Source organism: Thamnophis elegans, chromosome 17 (genome assembly GCF_009769535.1).
Source record: "Thamnophis elegans isolate rThaEle1 chromosome 17, rThaEle1.pri, whole genome shotgun sequence".
In the NCBI taxonomy this organism is placed as follows: Eukaryota; Metazoa; Chordata; class Lepidosauria; order Squamata; family Colubridae; genus Thamnophis; species Thamnophis elegans.
Genome location: NC_045557.1, coordinates 10,159,018 through 10,179,603, shown reverse-complemented (window position 1 = coordinate 10,179,603; position 20,586 = coordinate 10,159,018). Strand labels below are relative to the sequence as shown.

Here is a 20,586-nt window from a genome sequence, read left to right as displayed (position 1 = left end):
GCAGAGAGAGAGACGGGGGGGGGGGCAGAGGCAGAGCTTGGGCCGTCCGTCAGCCCTCAGGTGGAGGGTCAACAGCCCCCCCCCCCGGTGTGGAGGTGGCTGATGAGGAAGAGGAGGAACAGCTGCCTGACATACAGATGGGCAAAAGGCAGAGGAGAGGAGAGCAGTGGAAATCTATGGGCCAGTCCTTGGGACGGAAGAGCCACCACTGCTAGCAAGCCCCACCCGAGCTCTGGGGATAAAAGGCAGGGGGCGGAGATGAATAGAAGTGACAGAGGAGAGGAGAGCAGTGGAAATCTATGGGCCAGTCCTTGGGACGGAAGAGCCACCACTGCTAGCAAAGCCCCACCCTAACTCTGGGGATAAAAGGCAGGGGGCGGAGGTGAATAGATGTGGCAGATGACTATTCATCTCCCTGCCGGACGGACTTGTAAGCCTGCGGTGAGAGAGAGACTTTTTGCCGGGCTACCGGCGCTCCTAATAAAGGAATCTTTGAGGGGTGGTCGTGTCTGGGGAACTGGGTCAGAACAGGTTATAGGTCGAGAATTACCAGTTGGATACCCTTGTAAAGTTAGGCACTTCCAACACACAACGGCTTCGATCAACACCAGCATGCCTCCCCCCCCCCCCCGGCGGGTGGGGGAGGGAAAAACACCCCACAGATCCAGAATGCTACTTCCCCACCGCCCAAAAATGCAGCTTTTCTGCTGAGACCCAAAGTGCTTTTTTTTATTAAAAAAAAATATTTCTTCCTTCTTTAAGGTCTGCGAGCCGCTCAGAGCAATTTTGTTAAAGGTCACAGCCCACATTAGATTAATTATGATGTCTACAGCTCTCTCTCCCTCTCTGTTATGCTCCGGATTCCTTTTGTTTAGCTTATTGAATTAGTTTTAAAAAAACCAAAAACTCCACCGTATCCAAACTGTCACACTTAAAAAGCTAATTTAAACCCCTCCGGAGCATGAAAACGATCAACTCCCTCCAAGCAAAAGGTTTGTCCGTTTGTAAGTTGATATTTCGCTCGGTTAAAAATGCACACGGGCACCGTTCCGGCATAAATTGCCAGCAAGATCGGCATCTTCTGTGACAGATAAGGAACCACTGAGACTGCAAAGGTCTCTCTTCCTCCCATTGCAATCGCAGAAGCAATTAATTATTTTTCAACCTCTGTTTTCTTTCTTTTGTGTGAGGTTTTTTTTTTTTTTCATTTAAAGCGAATGTGTTGAAGACTTTTAACCTGGGCAAAACATCTCACTCGCCACTGGACTGGAACAGTGGTGAAATTCAATTTTTTTTTAACTCCCGGTTCTGTGGCTTGGTGGGCATGGCAGGGGAAGGATACTGCAAAATCCCCATTCCCTCCCCACTCCTGGGGAAGGATTTTGCAAAATCTCCATATGTGCTAATCATTCCTGACTCTAGGGGGCGGTGTTCATCTCCGTTTCAAAGCCGAAGAGCCAGCGCTGTCCGAAGACGTCTCCGTGGTCATGTGGCCGGCATGACTCAGCACCAAAGGCGCATGGAGCGCTGTTCCCTTCCCACCAAAGGTGGCTCCTATTTTTCTACTTGCATTTTTTACCTGCTTTCGAACTGCTAGGTTGGCAGAAGCTGGGACAAGGAACGGGAGCTCACTCCGTTACGCAGCGCTAGGGATTCGAACCGCCAAACTGCTGACTTTTATGGTTGACAAGCTCAGCATCTTAGCCACTGAGCCACCGCATCCCTTTTTAAAAACCCACATAGGGGAGATGGAAAGGATAGATTTTAGGAAAGAAGCATCTAGAGAAAACGTCTTTCCGATGGGTGTTTCCCACGCCTCTTTTACGGAGGAATTAAAAATAAAGCGAATGCCATATCCTGTTTTTAAGGGAACCCATGGAAGAAAGAAACAGTCCAAAGCTAAAAATTTTAAGACTGATTCAGAAATTCTATCCATGTTCTCTGGACAGTGTTGTTAAGTTGGTTACTAAGGGAGGGCACAGAGGGAACGTAATTGTCAGAATAACAGACTTGGAAGGGACCTTGGAGGTCATCTAGTCCAACCCCCTGGTCGAGCAGGAGACCCTATGCCGTGTCAAACAAACATGGCTCTCCAATCACTTCTTGAAAACCTCCAGTGTTGGAGCACACCCGCAACTTCTGGTGGCAAGCTGTTCCACTGGTTAATTGTTCTCCCGGTCAGGAAATTTCTCCTTAGTTCTAGGCTGCTTCTCTCCTTGATAGGTTTCAATCAGAATAGAGCTGGAAGGGGCCTTGGAGGTCATCCAGTCCAACCCCTTGCTCAAGCAGGAGACCCTATGCCAGGGGTTTCAAACTCAGGGACAGGGGGCCATATGTGGTTGCTTAGATCTGGCCTGCAGTGAAGGACCGGCCCGCGGTGCCTCTGCCAGCTCATATGGAGCTCGGGAAGTTTCTCCTTAGTTCCAGATTGAATCTTTCTTGAATAGCAAAATAATAGAGTTGGAAAGGGAATTTGAAGGTCATTTAGTCCAACCCCCTGCTCGAACAGGAAACCCTCTACCATTCCAGGCAAATAGTTGTCCAATCTCTTATTGAAAACCTCCAAGGATGGAGGACTCATTACTTCTGGTGGCAAGCTGTTCCGCTGATTAATTGTTCTCACTATTAGGATTAATAGTTTTCACTCTTCTCCTTAATTCCAGGTTGCGTCTCTCCTTGATTAGTTTCCACCCATTGCTTCTTCTTCTTCTGATGCTTTGGAAAATAAGTTGACTCCCCCTCTTCTTTGGGGCAGCCCCTCAAATATTGGAAGACCATTATCATGGATTCCCTAGTCAGCGGTTGGGCTAAGTTAGAAGTTCTTAAGTTTTGTGCGCCAGAGGGAAACCCCCAGACGCCTTCTCAGCAAAATGTATTTAAATGCACCAGATAAAATCATTCTTTGCACAGGGAGGCAAACGTATAAGTTGCATCCATCCATCCATCCATCAATAGACAGGAAACTATTTATTTTCGAATATTAACAACGGACAAATGTATAATCTAGTAATATCCGTGCTTCTTTAATTACCCCATTAAATCAATAACAATATCTTTTTTTTTTAGAGCGTGCTAATTCTAGATAGCCAATTTTATCGCAGTGAGAGTCAAGGGGCCATAAATGATTTCGCTGCCTACGCCGATTATTGAATGAAAAGTTAAATCTCATTAGATGTCAAGTAGAAAGTAATGCTGTAATGTTTTTCCAATCCGAGGCCACTGACATCCTAAAATCTAGCCATGGATTTCCAAAGAACTCCTCAACCCACACACACCCCTGATTAAAAAAAACCAGGACTCGATTTGTCGTCCTTTCCAATCCTTATTCAGCTTTTCAAATATTGTTCGTGTTTCTCACCCAGATATACAAACCTATGAACGGTTCCATTTGAGCAGTGAATGTGTTATGAAAACTGCAGAAAAGGAATGGAATAGTAATTTTAAAAAGGTATGAATGAGATTAATACTAATCTATTATTATTATTAACATTAATCATGATTAATGTGATTAATATTAATCCAGTATTTGAGGGGCTGCCATAAAGGAGAGGGGGGTCGATTTATTTTCCAAAGCACCCGAAAGGCAGAAGAAGCAACGAATGGGAACTCATCAAGGAGAGAAGCAATTTGGAAGGAAGGAGAAACTTCCAAGAAAAGACTGGACGGCCATTTGTCTGGAATGGTATAGGGTCTCCTGCTTGAGAAAGGGGTTGGACTGGATGGCCTCTAAGGTCCCTTCCAGCTGCATTCTGATTGAAACTTATGGAAGCAACCTAAACTTAAGGAGGAATTTACTGAACAATTAAGCAGTGGAACAACTTGCCATCCAAATCTTGTGGCTGCTCCATCGCTGGCAGCTTTTAAGAAGAGACGAGGCAGGAGGCTATTTGGTCTCCTGATTTGAGCAGAGGGTTGGACTAGAAGACCTCCAAGGTCCCTTCCAGCTCTGTTTTGTCTGTTATTTCAAACGTTTCCACCGTTCTTTTAATTTCTTAAGGTCTCCCTGGATTCTGATGGTGCCCCCCAAGATGTTTGGTGTTCCCTGAATTTGAGCCCTCTGCCAATTTGCAAAGCCTAATTTCCAACCCCTCCAGGAGCCGCGAATAAATAAGTTGCGCGGAATGTTGCTCTGCGTAATATTATTCTTTCACGGCTCAATACACAATTTTTCTTCCTTTTCTTCCTAGTTTTTGTGCAAAGCAGGATCAGGCCTTCCAGGACAGATGCTCTAAGTGGCCTCAAACATTTGGCTAAATCACTGCATTAGAAGCAGCTGTTTTGGTGACCGTGGACCACGATCGAAGTCATCGAATCGGGTGGTGTTTTCCAGAAACGGAAGATAAAACGTATCGTAAGGAAAACTAGATGGTTAACAGATTAACAGAGTTGGAAGGGGTCTTGTGGGTCATCTAGTCCAACCCCCTGCTCAAGTAGGAGACCCGACACCGTTTCTGACAGAGGCCAGCCGAGTCTCTTCTTGGAAGCTTCCAGAGATGAAGCTCCCACAACTTCCAAAGGCAAAGGACTAAATAGGTCCTTGCCCCACCACATTTCTGGCAGAGGACAAGTAGTTCTCGACTTACAACAGTTCACACAGTGACTGTTCAAAGTTACGACGACAGTAAAAAAAAGAGACTTATGACCGTTTTTCACTGGTGTGACCGTTGCGGCATCCCCATGCTGACGTGATCAATATTCAGATTCTTGCCCACTGGTTCCTATTTATGACGGGTCACACGATCCCCTTTTGCGACCTTCTGACAAGCGAAGTCCGAAGGGGGAAGCCGGATTCGCTTAACAACCGTGTTCCTAACTGCAGTGATTCACTTAGCAGCGGTGTCCAGAAAGGCGGTAAGATGGGGCAAAGCTCACTGAACAAATGTCTCGCTTAACAACGTAAATTCTGGGCTCAATTGTGGTTGTAAGTCAAGGACTGCCTGTAATATATTCCTTCCTTACTAAGCTGCGTATTTAAGAGGGTCTGCTTGGCCGGGGGTTGGACTAGATGACCTACAAGGTCCCTTCCAACCCTGTTAATCTCTATCAACTATCATAGATTTGGGCCTATTTTTTTCCCTGCTTCGAGCCTAACTGTCTCCCCCTGGTGTCTAAACCGGGAATTGCTGCTTTGACAGCTTACAATTCCTTGCAGAGTTTGCCATCCCGTATCCCCTGCTTATGGGTTCTGTAGTTCTGACCGCGGGGCTAGGGGTTGCCCGTTCAGCCCCCGCTGTGGAAATTCCGTGGCCTCCCTCACCTTTGAGGTCCAGGTTGCGGGCCCCGTTGGAGTGCTGTGTGACGGTGCGCGAGTCGATCTTCAGGGTGTGGACGTTACTCGTGTCGCGGGACACAATGACGTTGTGCCATTGGTTGTCGTTCACCGGCTTGTCTGAATTCCCCTTCATCAGCGACGGCCCGTTGCCCAGGTCGAAAACGTAGTGGATGTACCTACCGGGTGGCCAGGACAGGAGGAATCAGGAGGGGGGGGGAGAAAAGATATTTAATTCAATTCAATCCCATCGATTCTACCTTTCAGCCCAAATTACAACAGGAGATCACAGGTGAGATTCGGACAGTTCGCACCGGATTGGGAGAAGTGGATACTAATTTTACATCTGGTTTGCCGAACCAGTAAATTGCATGGAGTGGCTGGCCTCGCCCGCCCTTCCCCGCCCCTCCCAGAGGTCTCCACACAGTCTGTTCATCAGGCCAGGTAAGTGGAGGGCCTGTGTGGAGGCTCTGGAAGGGTGAAAAACGGGCCATTTCCGGCTTCCGGAGCCTGGAGGAGGCCGTTTTTGCCCTCCTGGAAGCTTGGGGAAAGCCTCCGGAGCTTGGGGAGGGCGAAAACGCGCCGCCGTGAGGAGGCTGAGTAGCCAAGCCCCCATGGCTACACTCACCCAGCAACCGAAACAGAGAACCGGTTGCTAAAATTTCTCAATCCCGCCCCTGCTTTAGATGACTCGCATCAGCCAGCCAAGCCACACCCTCGGTATAAAAGCAGCTGACCAAGGTGGAGAATTTTATTCCAATGCCTCATCAATATTTTCCATTTTTAATGGTTATTTTGGCCTACAAGGCAGGAGGCCGACTGACAGGGGAATGAAAAGGCCAACCCAGAGCGGGCATCTTCCGAGGGACCCCGACCGAGGGAAGCCCTTAGCAGCCACTGAACTCCAAAGGGGCAAGAGGAGGAGATTAAACTCTGGTGCCTGGACCTCTGTAAACACAGGTCCACTCTGCACGGCCATCTCTTTGGTCTGCCTGCAATAGGAGATCCCGGGGCTGGCCTGGGGATTGAGTGGGTTTCTCCATCGGAAGCTTGGCAGGAGACCCCAGAGGGGGAAGGCTGGCGGGTGCAGGGAGGGGTTGGAAAAGCTGAGGTGGTAATTTGGCTTGGTTGGGATTCCTAAAAAGAGGAGAGAGGGAGAAGGAAAAAGACAGAGGGAGGGAAAAGATGGAGGGAGGGAGGGAAGGGAGGGGAAAGAGGGAGGAAAGAAGGAAAAGAAGAGGGAGGGAAGGAAGGAAAGAAGGAAGGGTAAGGAAAGAGGGAGGGAGGAATGATGGAGCGCCGAAAAGGTTGGGTGGAAAGAAGGGAAAAAGCAAGGAGAGAGAAGGATGTAAGAAAGGAATGAGGAAGGGGAAAAAGAAGGGAGAGAGGGAGGAAGGAAAAGGGAGAGAAAGGGAAGGAGGGAAGGAAGGAAGGAAGGGAAAAGAATGAGAGAGGAAGGGAAGAAAAGAAGAGAGAGGGAAGGAAAGAATGGAGGGTAAGGAAAGAGGGAGGGAGGAATGATGGAGCAATGGAAAGGTTGGGTGGAAAGAAGGGAAAAAGCAAGGAGAGAGAAGGATGTAAGGAAGGAATGAGGAAGGAGAAAAAGAAGGGAGAGAGGGAGGAAGGAAAAAGAGAGGGAAGGAGGGAGGGAAGGAAGGAAGGGAGGGAGGGAGGGAGGGGAAAGAGTGAGAGAGGGAGGGAGGAAAAGAAGAGAGAGGGAAGGAAAGAATGGAGGGTAACAAAAGAGGGAGGGAGGGAGGGAGGAATGATGGAGCAATGGAAAGGTTGGGTGGAAAGAAGGAAAAAAGCAAGGATCAAGATGGATGTAAAGAAGGAATGAGAAAGGAGAAAAAGAAGGGAGAGAGGGAGGAAGGAAAAGGGAGAGAAAGGGAAGGAAGGAAGGAAGGGAAAAGAGTGAAAGAGGGAGGGAGGAAAAGAAGAGAGAGGAAAGGAAGGAATGGAGGGTAAGAAAAGAGGGAAAGAGGGAAGAAGGAATGATGGAGCGATGGAAAGGTTGGGTGGAAAGAAGGAAAAAAGCACGCAGAGAGAGATAGATGTACGGAAGAAATGAGAAAGGAGAAAGAAAAGGGAGAGGGAGGGAGTAGGAAGTTGTTCCTTTAAAGTGGAATTTGTCATGGATGAACGAGTGTGGCTGGGGGAGGGGGGCACCCTGTGTGGGCAATGAGGATGGCACAGAATCTTCTCCCAGTGGGCAAATGGCTGTTAGCGGGGGGGGGGGGGGGAAGGGGAGGGAATTCTGTCCTGGAGATGGGATTTTCCTCCCCCCACCCCAACACGCCAGAGGACACAGTTTGACCACTGACTGCCGTTGCCAGGGGCCGGGCTGGAAGCAAAGACGCTTAGCCTAGCCGAGCCCCAGCAGAGCCCGAGGGCCAATGCCATCCGTCCGTCTGTCCGTCCTCACCCTTTGACCAGCTCCACCACGATGAAGTCGTTCCCGTTGCCGCTGTTGAAGAGGATGAGCCCGTCGGTGGCCGTGGTCTTGAACTGGAAGAAGAGGTGCATGGAGGCGTAGGCTTGCAGCGTGGCCAGCGCCAGGTAGCTGGCTTTGCTTTTGAAGGTCACCGGGTCGGCGATGATGCTGCGCAGGCCGAAGCGGGCGTTGAGCTCGCAGTAGCTGATGTCGCCGTTCTTGCAGAGGTCCATGTAGGGCATCCCGTTGAAAACCAGGCTGCTCAGGTGGCCGATGAAGTTGGAGGGCACCATGGAGATGAACCGCCGCTCCGTCATGATGCCCGTCTCGATGTTGTGGAACTCCAGGCGGGTGTGGGCGCCCGCCATCTGCCCTGCTTGGGCCAAGCAAAGGGCGGGGAGGGCAAAATGTTAGCATGCCAAGGCCGCAGGAGGGAGAGGGAACGCCGGGGAAGAGGCTAAATTGGGAAGCGGGGGGCATGGAGACTGGCAATGCCCCCTCGCCACCAATCCATCAACCAGAATAGAGCTGGCAGGGACCTCGGAGGTCTACTAGTCCATCCCCCTGCTCAAGCAGGAGATCTTATACCATTTCAATCAATCAATCCATCCATCAATCAATCAGGGACCCCCCGAGGTGTAACTACAAATGGGATGGCTATGTAGAGCGTGCAAAGCCACAAACAACGGCAAACCAGGTTTTTTTTTTAAACGTTGTAGAGTGGCAGCTGGACCAAAATCCAGCTGTTTTGTTTCCACTCCTGGATGCCTTGTTCTAAATCTCCCCCTAGTGGCCAAAGCGGGTGACTGTTTGAGATTCTGAGACAGGAAAAGGGCCAGGTTTTTTTTTTTTGAGGTCGCTTGCTGCCCTCTTGTGGCAGAAAGCAAGAATGGCAAACGGTTCCTTTTCCACACACAGGTGAACTCAGGTGTGTTTATTTAATGCCCCAAAATCAGGCAGCCCCTTTTCCAGCTGCACTTTCTATTACAACTTCACCTGATGCACAGGATGGCCTCAACGTGGAGGGAAGGGAAATGCAGGTGGTCCTCGACTTACGACAATAATGGAGCCCAAAATGGATGTTGTTAAGCAAGACAATTGTTACACGAACTTTGCCCTATTTTACCGCCTTCCCTGCCAGAGTTGGTAAGTGAATTGCTGCAAGTTATTAAGTGAGTCACACGGTTGTTAAGTGAATCCGGCTTCCCCATTTGACTTTGCTTGTCAGGAGGTCGCAAAAGGGGATCCCGTGATCCTGGGACCCTACAACCGTCGTAAGTATGAATCAGTCGCCAAATGTCTGAATTTTGATGACGTGATCATGGGGATGCGGCAAAAGTCGTAAGTGTGAAAAACTGGTCCCAAGTCGCCTTTGTCAGTGCCGTTGTAACTTCGGTCACTAAATGAACCGTCGTTATTTGAGGATTGCCTGTATACTCAACCTACAGCCATTAATTTAGTGACCGTTCAAAGTGAAAGATAGCACTGAAAGAAGCAAGTTATGACTGTGTTCCACACTTACGACCGTTGCAGCATCCCCATGGTCACCTGATCAAAATTCAGACACTTGGCAACTGACTCACATTATGACAGTTGCAGCAATGGACGAAGTCAGATTCGCTTAACCATTGCAGTGATTCGCTTAAGAACCGTGGCAAAAGTGGTCGTAAAATCGGGCACGACTGCCTTGCTTAGCAACAGAAATTGTGGTTTCTCTCAATTGTGGCCATAAGTCGAGGACTACCTGCGGTCAGAATGGCGGACAAACCTGGAATGGGTCCAGAGAGCTGCATTATAGAGTTAAATCCAGCCAATTAACCCATCTTTCTGTAGCCTAAGGGAGAGGTCTCCAACCTTGGCCACGTTAAGACTGGTGGACTTCAACTCCCAGAATTCCTCAGCCAGCAAAGTCACCAACCTTGGCCCTTTTAAGACTGGTGGACTTCTGGGAGTTGAAGTCCACCAGTCTTAAGGTGGCCAAGGTTGGAGACCCATGGCCTAACGCAGGGTTTCTCAACCTTGGCAACTTGAAGACGTCCGGACTTCAATTCCCAGAATTCCCCAGCCAGCAATGCTGGCTGGGGAATTCTGGGATTTGAAGTCTGGACGTCTTCAAGTTGTCAAGGTTGAGAAACACTGGCCTAAGGAGTTGTGTGAACCCACACGCTTTTTATCACAAGCATCTGTTCCACTCTGGCTTACCTTCCACGGTGACATTGTCCACGGACAGCTGCAGGTTCTTCCCACGCCGGACCACCCGGACGGTGTGCCACTCGTTGTCATTGAGTTTATGGCCAGCAAAGAGCGTTTCTGGCCCTTTACCTGTGGGCAGGACGGTGAGGTCAAGAGGCAGCTGTTTTCGGGGGGGAGGGGGTATCGGAGAGCGGCTGGATTCCGCGCCCTCCCACTGACAACCCCAAACCTCCCCTCTCCCCCCATTAGGGAATGCAGCCCCAGAGACAGAGAATCCCCAGCCAACAATTTCACAGCACCTTTCATTCCTGGGGTGTGTACCCTCACACACACTTACACACACAAACACACACATGCACACACAGAGCTCTCGGAAAGCAAGTATGGGCATTTAAACAAATCCCATCTTGGTGTGGGTGCAGCCACCTTAATCCCTTATCAAACCTTTTGGTAGATAGAATAGAATAGAATAGAATAGAATAACAGAGTTGGAAGGGACCTTGGAGGTCTTCTAGTCCAGCCCACTGCTTAGGCAGGAAACCCTACATCACTTCAGAGAAATGGTTGTCCAACATCTTCTTAAAGACTTCCAGTGTTGGGGCATTCACAACTTCTGGAGGCAACTTCTGTTCCACTGATTCATTGTTCTCACTGTCAGGAAATTTCTCCTCAGTTCCAGGTTGCGTCTCTCCTTGATTAGTTTCCACCCATTGCTTCTTGTTCTACCCTCAGGTGCCTTGGAAAATAGTTTAACTCCCTCTTCTTTGGGGCAGCCCCTGAGATATTGGAAGACTGCTATCATGTCTCCCCTGGTCCTTCTTTTCATTAAACTAGACGTACCCAGTTCCTGCAACCTTTTTTCATAAATGCACACTTTAGATGGGTGTTTCTCCTTTAAAAGTCAGATCCCAGAATTCCCCAGACTCCAGAACCCCACACCTAGAACAGCCCATCCCCTCCATCTCTAAGCACCTGCCAGTTCCCCGACTCACCTGCCTCTAAGGATTAAGTGGGTGTCCGGAATTTTGCAGCCAAGCTCCTCTGACAACAGGTGTGAGCCCGGAGCATCCTTCTACAGGCCAAGGCATACCTGTCCCTGGTCTTGATTTAAATTTAGATGATCCGAGTCGGAAGGGACCTTAGAGGTCATCTAGTCCAACCCCACCGCCCAAGCAGGAGACCCTGCACCATTGCTGACAAATGGCATTCCAGTCTCTTCTTGTAAGCCAGGCAGGCTTCTGTAGAGGAGGGAGGGGGGCTAGTAAAAAAGGGGATTGGGGGTAGAGGGGGATAGATCCTGGCCAAGGCCTCCGGGTGGGGGAGGGTCTTTCTGTACTTGTATCTTGACCCTTCAGAGCAAGTCAAGAAGACGATGAAAGGAAGCAGTTACGAAGGTAGCTTTCTCCCCTGCAGCTCCTGGGGGAAAACTTGCCAAAAATCATTGCCGTGCAATCCCCTGGCTTCAGGAGGCTTTGCATTATGGGTTTGGGGGCAGATGAGAAATATCCACGGAAAAGAAGAAAGAGGTGTTGTCAGGGTAAAGATTTAAGAGCTGACCAGCTGCTACAATGATGTAATGCTGGGAATGAGTCAGCAAGATTTTTTGGGCTGAGATCACTTTAAGAGCCTGTAATAAGAAGAGGCCCTGTTGGAGGCATATCTCTTGCTCCATGTGTGCTTCCATGCTGTAATTGCTGATTGTTGTTTCGTTTGAGGTCTGACTAAAGAATGTGTATGTATATAGTCTTTGTAGATGCAACTACTATTTAAGTACAAACCTCTGTTTGATCTATTTGCTCCTGGGTTGTCTCATATAGTAAAGCTGTGCACATTCTCACACGTCTTTAGTCCCAGAAACAAACAAGGAGGCTTCTCAACTAAATTGGCACCCAAAACTGGATGCCACTGGGGCTTAGCAACAGGAGTGGGATTGAAAAATATTAGCAACCGGTTCTCTGCCCAGTTGCTGGGTGGCCGTGACCATGGTAGATGTGGGCTACCTGGCCTCCTGCACCACAGTGGGGGGAGGTTTCGCCCTCTCCAGGTACCGGAGGCTTAGCTTGAGCCTCCAGGAGGGCAAAAACGGCCTCTCCGGAGGTCCTCCAGAGGCCAGAAACAGGCCAATTTCTGGACTTCCAATACTTCCAGTAGGCCCGTTGTTCGCCCTCCCAGACTCCTGGGAGGGGTGGGTGGGTGAAGTCAGCCGGTCCTTGCGACAATCGGTTCGTCGAACCGGATGCAAAATTAACACCCGGATTTCCTGAACCGATGTGAACCGGCTGAATCCCACACTTGCTTAGCAACAAGACCCTAAGGCAGGATCAGAATCCAGAGCCTCTCGGTTTTGAGTTTGGTGCCCTTAACTAGACCCATACTGGGGTGACCAACGATGAAACTTTAGGACTTGTGGACTTCAACTCCCAGAATTCCTGAGCCAGCCATACCTGGCTCAAGGAATTCTGGGAATTGAAGTCCACGGGTCCTGAAATTGTTATAATTCCCCCCACCTCCCTGTTCTACCCCAAATGTGCATTTTGTTGACGGTCTGTGTCTCAAGGAATCGGTGCACCATCCAGGCTGCGAGAAACAAGCCATTTCACCCCAAAGGGCCCACCCGCAAGATTCTGGGTAGTTTTAGGTTGCTCCTGTGTGGGGTTTTTTTTGGGGGGGGGGGGGGCTGGAGTTAGCTGCATGGAAGGATATAGGTCTCCCCCCCATCCCTTTCCACCGATTCACGGCTCCTTTTGTGCCCAATGGACTTTGTATTCTTCTAAATCTGCTTCCGATACCGTAAAGAGGGATCAAATTTTCTGGGTTTGCATCCGTAAGCGAAGAAGAAGGAGAAGGAGAAGGAGAAGAAGAAGAAGAAGAAGAAGAAGAAGAAGAAGAAGAAGAAGAAGAAGAAGAAATATTGCAAAAAAACAGACTTGCATTTCTAATTTAGGAGGATTAGAGAAAAATTCCAGTAGGGAGAAAAGATTAAAACGTTGGAGTTTTTTTTTTAACCTCGCGGCAAAAGGAGGAACGGAGAGATACGGAGAAATTTTTAAATGTGCAAAGGGGGAGATTTTTTTCTCCCTTCCTCGCCATGTTCGACCTTTGGGGTCCTCTTTTCAGAGCTAAATGAAAGAAAATCTCAGTCTTCGAAAAGAACTTCCTTTTTGGGATGTGGAACTCATGGCCACTTGCATGTGAGTGCATTTATATTCCTTTTAAAATTTTGGCCTGCCACACTTTCTCTTATTTCAATATGCTGTTCCATTAGTATAGTTGATGGGAGGGGGGAATAGACAGGAGTGAGATTGTGGAATGTATTGTTTTTCATTCTTTACTAGAAGCCAAGGTCATATTTTGTCTCCGCACCAGTGCACCTGACCGGAAGCAGCTGGGTGTGGATGCCAGCATGGAAGAAGGAGACCATGTGATGGATTGTGGGGGTGGGGACAAGATCATGAACTTTTAGCTGGGTGGGATTCTGATGTTATTTCCAGTATAGGGATTAACACAGATGTGCTAAGATGTCTGCTTTATTAAATTGGAACTTTAAGGATCGTTTTGCCTTGGACTCTGATTTAATTCTTCATGGTACTTGGAACGCTGACATCTCTGCTCGGAGAGGTGTTTCCTGCCTCTTGAATCACAGGCCTTGCACCCCATCGATGTGGGGCCACCTACAAGAAGGAAACCCCCGTCCTGCCTCTGTTCATTTTTGCCTAATCAATAATCACTGGGCTACTAATGAATCCACCACTATAATATGCAGGAGACCCTAGGCCATTTCACACAAGCGGCTGTCCAGCCTCTTCTTTAAAACCTCCAGTGATAGAGCAGCCACACCTTCTGGTGGCAAGCGGTTCCATTGGTTAATTGTCCTCGTTGTCAGTCAGTCAGTCAATCAATCAGATCAATCAATGAGAATAGAGCTGAAGGGATCTTCTAGTCCAGCCCTCTACTCAAGCAGGAGACCTTATGCCATTCCAGACAAAGTCTTCTCCAATCTCTTCTTAAAAGCCTCCACGATGAAGCACCCACAACCTCTGGTGGCCAGCTGTTCCACTGGTTAATTGTCCTCACTGTCAGGAGGTTCCTCCTTCATTCCAGGTTAGCTTCTCTGCTGGATGGGTTTCCATTTGTTGCTTCTTGTCTGACTTCAGGTGCTTTGGAGAATAATTTCTTGGTGGCAGCCGCTCAAATACTGGAATATTTCTACCCTGGTCCCCCCCCCCCAAGTCCTTCTCCCCCCTAGACTAGCCAGGCCCAGTTCCTGCAACCGTTCTTCCTATGTTTCAGCCTCCAGCCCCCTAATCCTCTCGGTTGCTCTTCTCTGCACTCTTTCCAGAACATTTAAGTATATTCACATATACTTGACTAGCTAACATCATCATTTCAACCAACTTTGAAAGGGCAAGTCATTTGTTTATACCCACCCCCTTCTACCAGTGATGATGTAACCTAGTTGGGTCATGAAACGTCTTCAAGGAAACCACCAAGGATCCCACAGTCCTCCTCCTCCTCCTTCTCTTCCTCCTGCTCCTCCTCTTCCTACTGCTCCTCTTCCTCCTCCTCTTCCTCCTGCTCCTCCTCTTCCTCCTCCTCCTCTTCCTCTTCCTCCTCTTCCTCCTCCTCTTCCTCCTCCTGCTCCTCCTCCTCTTCCTCCTGCTCCTCCTCTTCCTCCTCCTCTTCCTCCTGCTCCTCCTCTTCCTCCTCCTCCTCTTCCTCTTCCTCCTCTTCCTCCTCCTCTTCCTCCTCCTGCTCCTCCTCTTCCTCCTCCTCCTCTCTTCCTCCTCCTCCTCCTCTTCCTCCTCCTCCTCCTCCTCCTCCTCCTGCTTCTCTTCTTCCTCCTGCTCCTCCTCTTCCTCCTCCTCCTCTTCCTCCTGCTCCTCTTCTTCTCCTCCTCCTCCTCTTCCTCCTCCTCCTCTTCCTCCTCCTCCTCCTCCTGCTCCTCCTCTTCCTCCTCCTCTTCCTCCTCCTCTCTTCCTCCTCCTCCTCTTCCTCCTCCTCCTCCTCTTCCTCCTCCTCCTCCTCTTCCTCCTCCTCCTCCTCTTCTTTTTCCTCTTCTTCCTCCTGCTCCTCCTCTTCCTCCTGCTCCTCTTCCTCCTCCTCCTCTTCCTCCTCTCCTAGTACTGACAATGTTCCCTAGTTGGGTCATGAAACCTCTGCAAGAAAACCACCAAAGATCCCACGTTCTTCCTCCTCCACCTTCTAGCACTGATGATGTTACCTAGTTGGGTCACAAAATGTCTTCAAGGAAATCACCAAGAATCCTCCTCTCTCCTCCTTCTCCACAAACTCTCCTCCCTTCTAGCACTGATGATGTTAGCTAGTCAAGTCATGAAACTTCTTCAAGGAAACCCCCAAGCTCCGAGAGCACCGAGGAGCCCACAGGTGTCTCATTACCTGACTAGGCAACGCCATCAGTGCTGGCAGGGAGTGGCGATCACTCTCTGTTTCTATTCTGCCGCACGCCCTGTCATTTTTAGGTGTTAAACAGCACCTTCTAGCACTGACGATGTTTCCTAGTTGGGTTATGAAACGCCTGCAAGGAAACCACCAAAGATCCCACATTCCTCCTCCTCCCCCTTCTAGCACTGACGATGTTACCTAGTTGGGTCATGGGACGTCTGCAAGGAAACCACCAAGCTGAGAAAGCACCACGGTTCCCATTTTATTTTTCCCCTCTGAAAGATTGGTTTCTCCAGCCTCCCCTCATCTCCTCTCCCACCTTTCGGCCCCGTCTTCTCCTTTCAAAAGCCTCCCCCCACCCCTCATTCCACAGCCACACATGCAAACACGCACACACACACACGTGTTTCCCCTTGCACAAGACCCAAGCGGGGGGAGCAGGGGGGCGAGAGGGGAAGCCCCCCAACTGCGGGTTTCAAAGCAAGCGAGCTGAAGAAAAAGGAAGGCTTGAAAAGATGGATGCAGAGAAAGAGAAAGAAAGAGAAAGATTCCAAAAGAGAGAGAGAAAGAAGAAGAAAAAAAACAATGAGAAGGCAACTTACTGGGGTTACAGCCTATCCTGACACAGTCTGAGACGGGGTGGGGCGGGGTGGGGAGGGGGAGAGAGAGAAGAGAACGAGAGTTTTATATCCTTCAAGGAAACATTTGTCACCAAACACCCAAAAAAACTACAGCAATGCAGGCCACCATCCGGGGACGGGCGACGCCACAAGGGAGACGCTTGCCTTGGCGTAGAGGAGGGTGCCAGGATGCCAACTGGGGGACAGGCGGACCCCTCGATCCGTGACACAAAGAGACAAACCCCAATTTGGTTGTGGGCTGTTTTGTACCCCGAGGGCGAAGGCAGGTCGGTTGACCCAGCTAACGCCGGTGTTTCTCAACCTTTTGGCCACTTTTAAGGCGGGTGGACTTCAACTCCCAGAATTTCCCAGCCAGCACAGCTGACCTCTGCACGAAGGACGGCAGGCGGTTTTAGCAGGATGGGTGATCTGACCGAGGCTTCCCAAGCAAACTCCTTGTTGTCCCGACAAAAACCCCTTTCATTAATTGACTGTGAATTCTGCTCCTTCACATCCAGCAAAGTCTTTCAAAGGAGGATTTACAGTCACAGACCTTCTCTGGCTTGGAGAGCTGCCAGGCAGATATCTGCAGAACTTGGCCAGGAGTCTCAGAGAGTCACGAACCAATGAATTGAACTAATGGTCTCTCCTGCAAACTCCACTCCCCTTTCGCTCCCCTTTTATTTCCTCTGGGAGGGGCCATTCACCATCCCCCTGTGGCCTTCCTCCCAGGTCGACCCCTGTTCTTTAGCCGTTCCCTTCCTCTGGCAACTTTGTGCACGCGCACACTGGGAACAGGCTCCAGCTGTTCTTCTGCCTCACTGATAACTGCCTCCAACAGAGAGCCCTCCTCAGAGCCTTCCCCAGACTCCAGGATTGGCCCAGGTTCCTCCCCAATCCTCCTCACTGTCTGTATCTGCTGCCAGTTCCATTGGCCACTGGTGGGTCGCAACAATGGGTGTGTGCATCTTCAGTGCCTAATGAGGTCAGCTTTCTGGCTGGGGAATTCTGGGAGTTGAAGTCCACCCTCCTCAAAGTTACCCCGGTTGAGAGAGGCTGCCATGCAGCCTTCCTTACCACGGATGCCCAGGGAACGATGCTCAAAATGGGCCCTTGGTCATTGCAAGCATTTAAAAACAGCAGTTTTCGGCACAATCCCAAGTTATGGGGAAGGTGGGGTGTCCCATGGCCATGAGAAACCAGCCAGGAGAAGCTTCTGATGCCGATCTTGAATGCTGCGGATTTTTATTCCTCCCATTGATTTTTGGGGCTCCCTTGGCACTGGCAAGCGGCTCCCTTGTCATGATTAGCTGTGCAGAGAAAGGGGGGGAAATTGGGGAGTGGCAGCCTTTCCTCCCCACCCCACCCCAACTCAATGCCTCCCCCCACCCACCCCATGGCGAAAGGGCTGCCACCCACGGCCTTTCTGCAAGCTGCACAGCCAGGCCACGCAGCGCGCCGTCAACCTCGGCAGAGCAGTGGGTGCAAGCAGCCACGGGACCGGGAAACGTCTCTGGTGGGAAAAGCAGAAATTCCCAGGTTTATTTTGGGAGGGGGAGAACGTGCTGGGAAGCAAGACGGGGAAGATTGTGGGTGGGGTGGGGGGTGGAGAGAGACAGAGAAAGAGACACATATACACAGAGACAGAGACAGAGACAGAGACAGACAGACAGACAGACAGACAGACAGACAGAGACAGAGAGGGAGTGACAGAGAGAGAGAGACAGAGACAGAGAGGGGGGAGGGTGGGAGACAGAGAGAGTAACAGAGGAGGAGAGAGAGAGCAGGGGAGGGAGGGAGAGACAGTGAGAGACAGACAGAGGGAGGGGGAGGGAGGGAGACAGACAGAGACAGAGAGAGAAACAGAGAGAAGGAGACAGAGAGAGGGGGAGGGAGGGAGAGAGACAGAGAGAGAAAAACAGAGGAGGAGAGAGAGGGAGGGAGGGAGAGACAGAGTGAGATGGAGAGACAGAGAGAGGGGGGAGGGAGAGAGAGAGACAGAGAGGGGGAGGGAGGGAGACAGAGAGAGAAACAGAGGAGGAGAGAGAGCAGGGGAGGGAGAGAGAGACAGTGAGAGACAGACAGAGAGAGGGGGAGGGAGGGAGACAGACAGAGACAGAGAGAGGAACAGAGAGAAGGAGACAGAGAGGGAGAGATAGAGAGGGGGGGAGGGGGGGAGAGAGACAGAGAGAGAAAAACAGAGAAGGAGAGAGAGGGAGGGAGAGAGAGACAGAGCGAGATGGAGAGACAGAGAGAGGGGGGAAGGACAGAGAAACACACACAGAGACAGAGAGACAGAGAGGGGGGAGGGAAAGAGAGAGACAGAGAGGGGGAGGGAGAGAGACAGAGAGAGAAACACAGAGAGAGAAACAGAGAAAGAGACAGAGAGAGAGAGACAGAGAGCGGGGAGGAGGGAGAGAGAGAGAGTCAGAGAGAGGGGGAGGGAGGGAGAGAGACAGAGAGAGAAAAACAGAGAGAAGGAGACAGAGACAGAGAGACAGAGAGAGGGGAGGAGGGAGGGAGAGGGAGAGAGAATGAGACAGACAGAGAGAGACAGAGAGAGGAGGAGGGAGAGAGACAGAGAGAAACAGAGAGAGACAGAGACAGAGAGAGAGGGGAAGAGGGAGGGAGGGAGAGAGACACACACACAGAGAGACAGAGAGGGGAGGGAGAGAGAGAGACTGAGTTTGGGTCCCTGTGGCTGCTTGCTCTGGGCTGGCTGTTTATGCACCGATGAAGGGTCAAAAACCCACAACGAGAGGGGACGGGAGGCATCCAGGAAGCAGAACGAGCTCTCTCTCTCTCAGCCCAGCCACGAAAACGGTGGTCTAACGGCCAGGAGAGAGAGGACAGCTGCCCTTCCCTGGCTAGTTAGAAACACCCAAGGAAGAGGCTTAAACTCTGCACCCACATTTGACCCTCAAAAGGGGGACGCTGGTTGATGGAATCTCTTCCCAAGACAGAATCTTTCATCCCACCCCAGGTGCAGAGAAATCTGAGTAGATTTGGGGCTGTGTATGTGGGTGGGTGGGTTATATTTGAGGAATCAAAATCCACCTGGATCACAGCAGGATCTCCAAGTGCCCCGGGGGGGGGGAAAAGACCAGGGAAAGAGAGATCAGGCATTCGGCTGCTGGCTTTAGGCACCCTTATTTCTGGCTGGGTTTTATTCGCGACTGCAACGATTGGCGATATTTGCTGAAAAAGCAGGCAAAATCCCCTTCCAGGAAATCCATGGGATTACTCATGAGTAAAAGAAAAAAAATCCATCGGGGCGTGATCATTAGTCCTGACTAAGAGAGCGTTTGAATTATTTTTACAAGTAGTCCTCACTTAGCGACTTAGCAATCGTTTGAAATTAGGTAACGGTAAAGGTTCCCCTCACACATGTGCTAGTCGTTCCCAACTCTAGAGGGCGGTGCTCATCTCCATTTCAAAGCCGAAGAGCCAGCGCTGTCCAAAGACGTCTCCGTGGCCATGTGGCCGGCATGACTCAAGGCCGAAGGTGCACGGAACGCTGTTATTACCTTCCCACCAAAGGTGGTTCCTATTTTTCTACTTGCATTTTTTACCTGCTTTTCAACTGCTCGGTTGGCAGAAGCTGGGACAAGCAACGGGAGCTCACTCCGCTACGCGGATTCGAACCGCCGGACTGCTGACCTTTCTGATCCACAAGCTCAGCGTCTTAGCCACTGAGCCACCTCGTCTCTATGGGTTTGTGTCACCCAAAAGGGGAAAAAAAATGCTTTCATCCAATTTGGTTTAATTTCAATTCATCCAAACAAGCTTCGGACAAAAACAGGATGTTCTGGAAGAGGAAATGCTGAGAAATATTTTGCACCTCGCTAGTCCTTCCTTACAAAGTGGGGGGGGGGCTTTTACTCACGAGTATCCCCCTCTGGGATGGGGGCGTTTGCAAGCGGCTCCAGCCCTCCCAAAACAAGCAGCCCAAAGTGTAATATTTCTGCATTCGTGTCCAAGGCAGTGAACGGATTTCCATTCGCACCCAAGCAGGTGGATTTTGCAATTGTGACACGCAGGTTTTTCTGATGATTCCTCTGCCAGAATTAAAACTGCTGGTGAAGCCGTGTGAGGTTCACATCCCCACCCACCCACCCACCCACCGTGTGGCTCCCCGGACAGAGAGAATTGGAGACCGAGGAGGGGACCACCAGCCCCTGGGAGGGGCCAGGGCCAGCAGGGGTTACCTAGGTTGACCGTGAGCTTCATCTGCCCCCCGTCCAGGCTCGAGGCGAAGCGTGGTCGGCCGATTCCTTGGAGGTGGTGGCCATCATGAAGCCGTACGCTCGCTGCGACATAAACCGGAGGGACCCGTCTTCGCGCCTCGGTGTGCATGACCGTAGGCAGCATGATTTTCATGTACATGCTCCCGTCGTAGCTGAGCACGGTGGCCTCTGTCCAGGGGGGAGGTGGGGGGAGACAAGAAAGGCAGGTAAGAATGGAGATAAAAGCAGACGCTTGGCCTAAGCCACTTCCAGGCGTGGGAATGTCATAGCTCAGAACTCCCCCAGCCAGGTGGGGAAATCAAAGCAGGCTGGGTGAATACCTCTCCTCTCTACCTATCAGGTGCAGGTGAGGGAGTGAGTTGCTTTACCCCAAAGCTATTGAAACAAACCTATTTCTGCCTTCAGGAAATATACTTACTC

At 50.5% G+C, this 20,586-nt stretch overlaps 1 protein-coding gene across 1 annotated transcript in view; it reads right to left on the bottom strand.

The window, feature by feature from the left end:
- Positions 1–20,305, bottom strand: part of LOC116520166 (neurexin-2-like) — a 181,670-nt gene extending 161,365 nt beyond the window's left edge. Inside the window, exons 1-5 of the mRNA XM_032234317.1 lie at positions 20,128–20,305; positions 15,902–15,928; positions 9,906–10,025; positions 7,695–8,076; positions 5,258–5,448 (exon numbers count right to left, since the gene is read on the bottom strand). Of these exons, the coding sequence (XP_032090208.1) occupies positions 5,258–5,448; positions 7,695–8,076; positions 9,906–10,025; positions 15,902–15,928; positions 20,128–20,305 (898 nt within the window). The remainder of the gene's footprint in view (positions 1–5,257; positions 5,449–7,694; positions 8,077–9,905; positions 10,026–15,901; positions 15,929–20,127) is intronic.
- Positions 20,306–20,586: the final 281 nt, after the last annotated feature.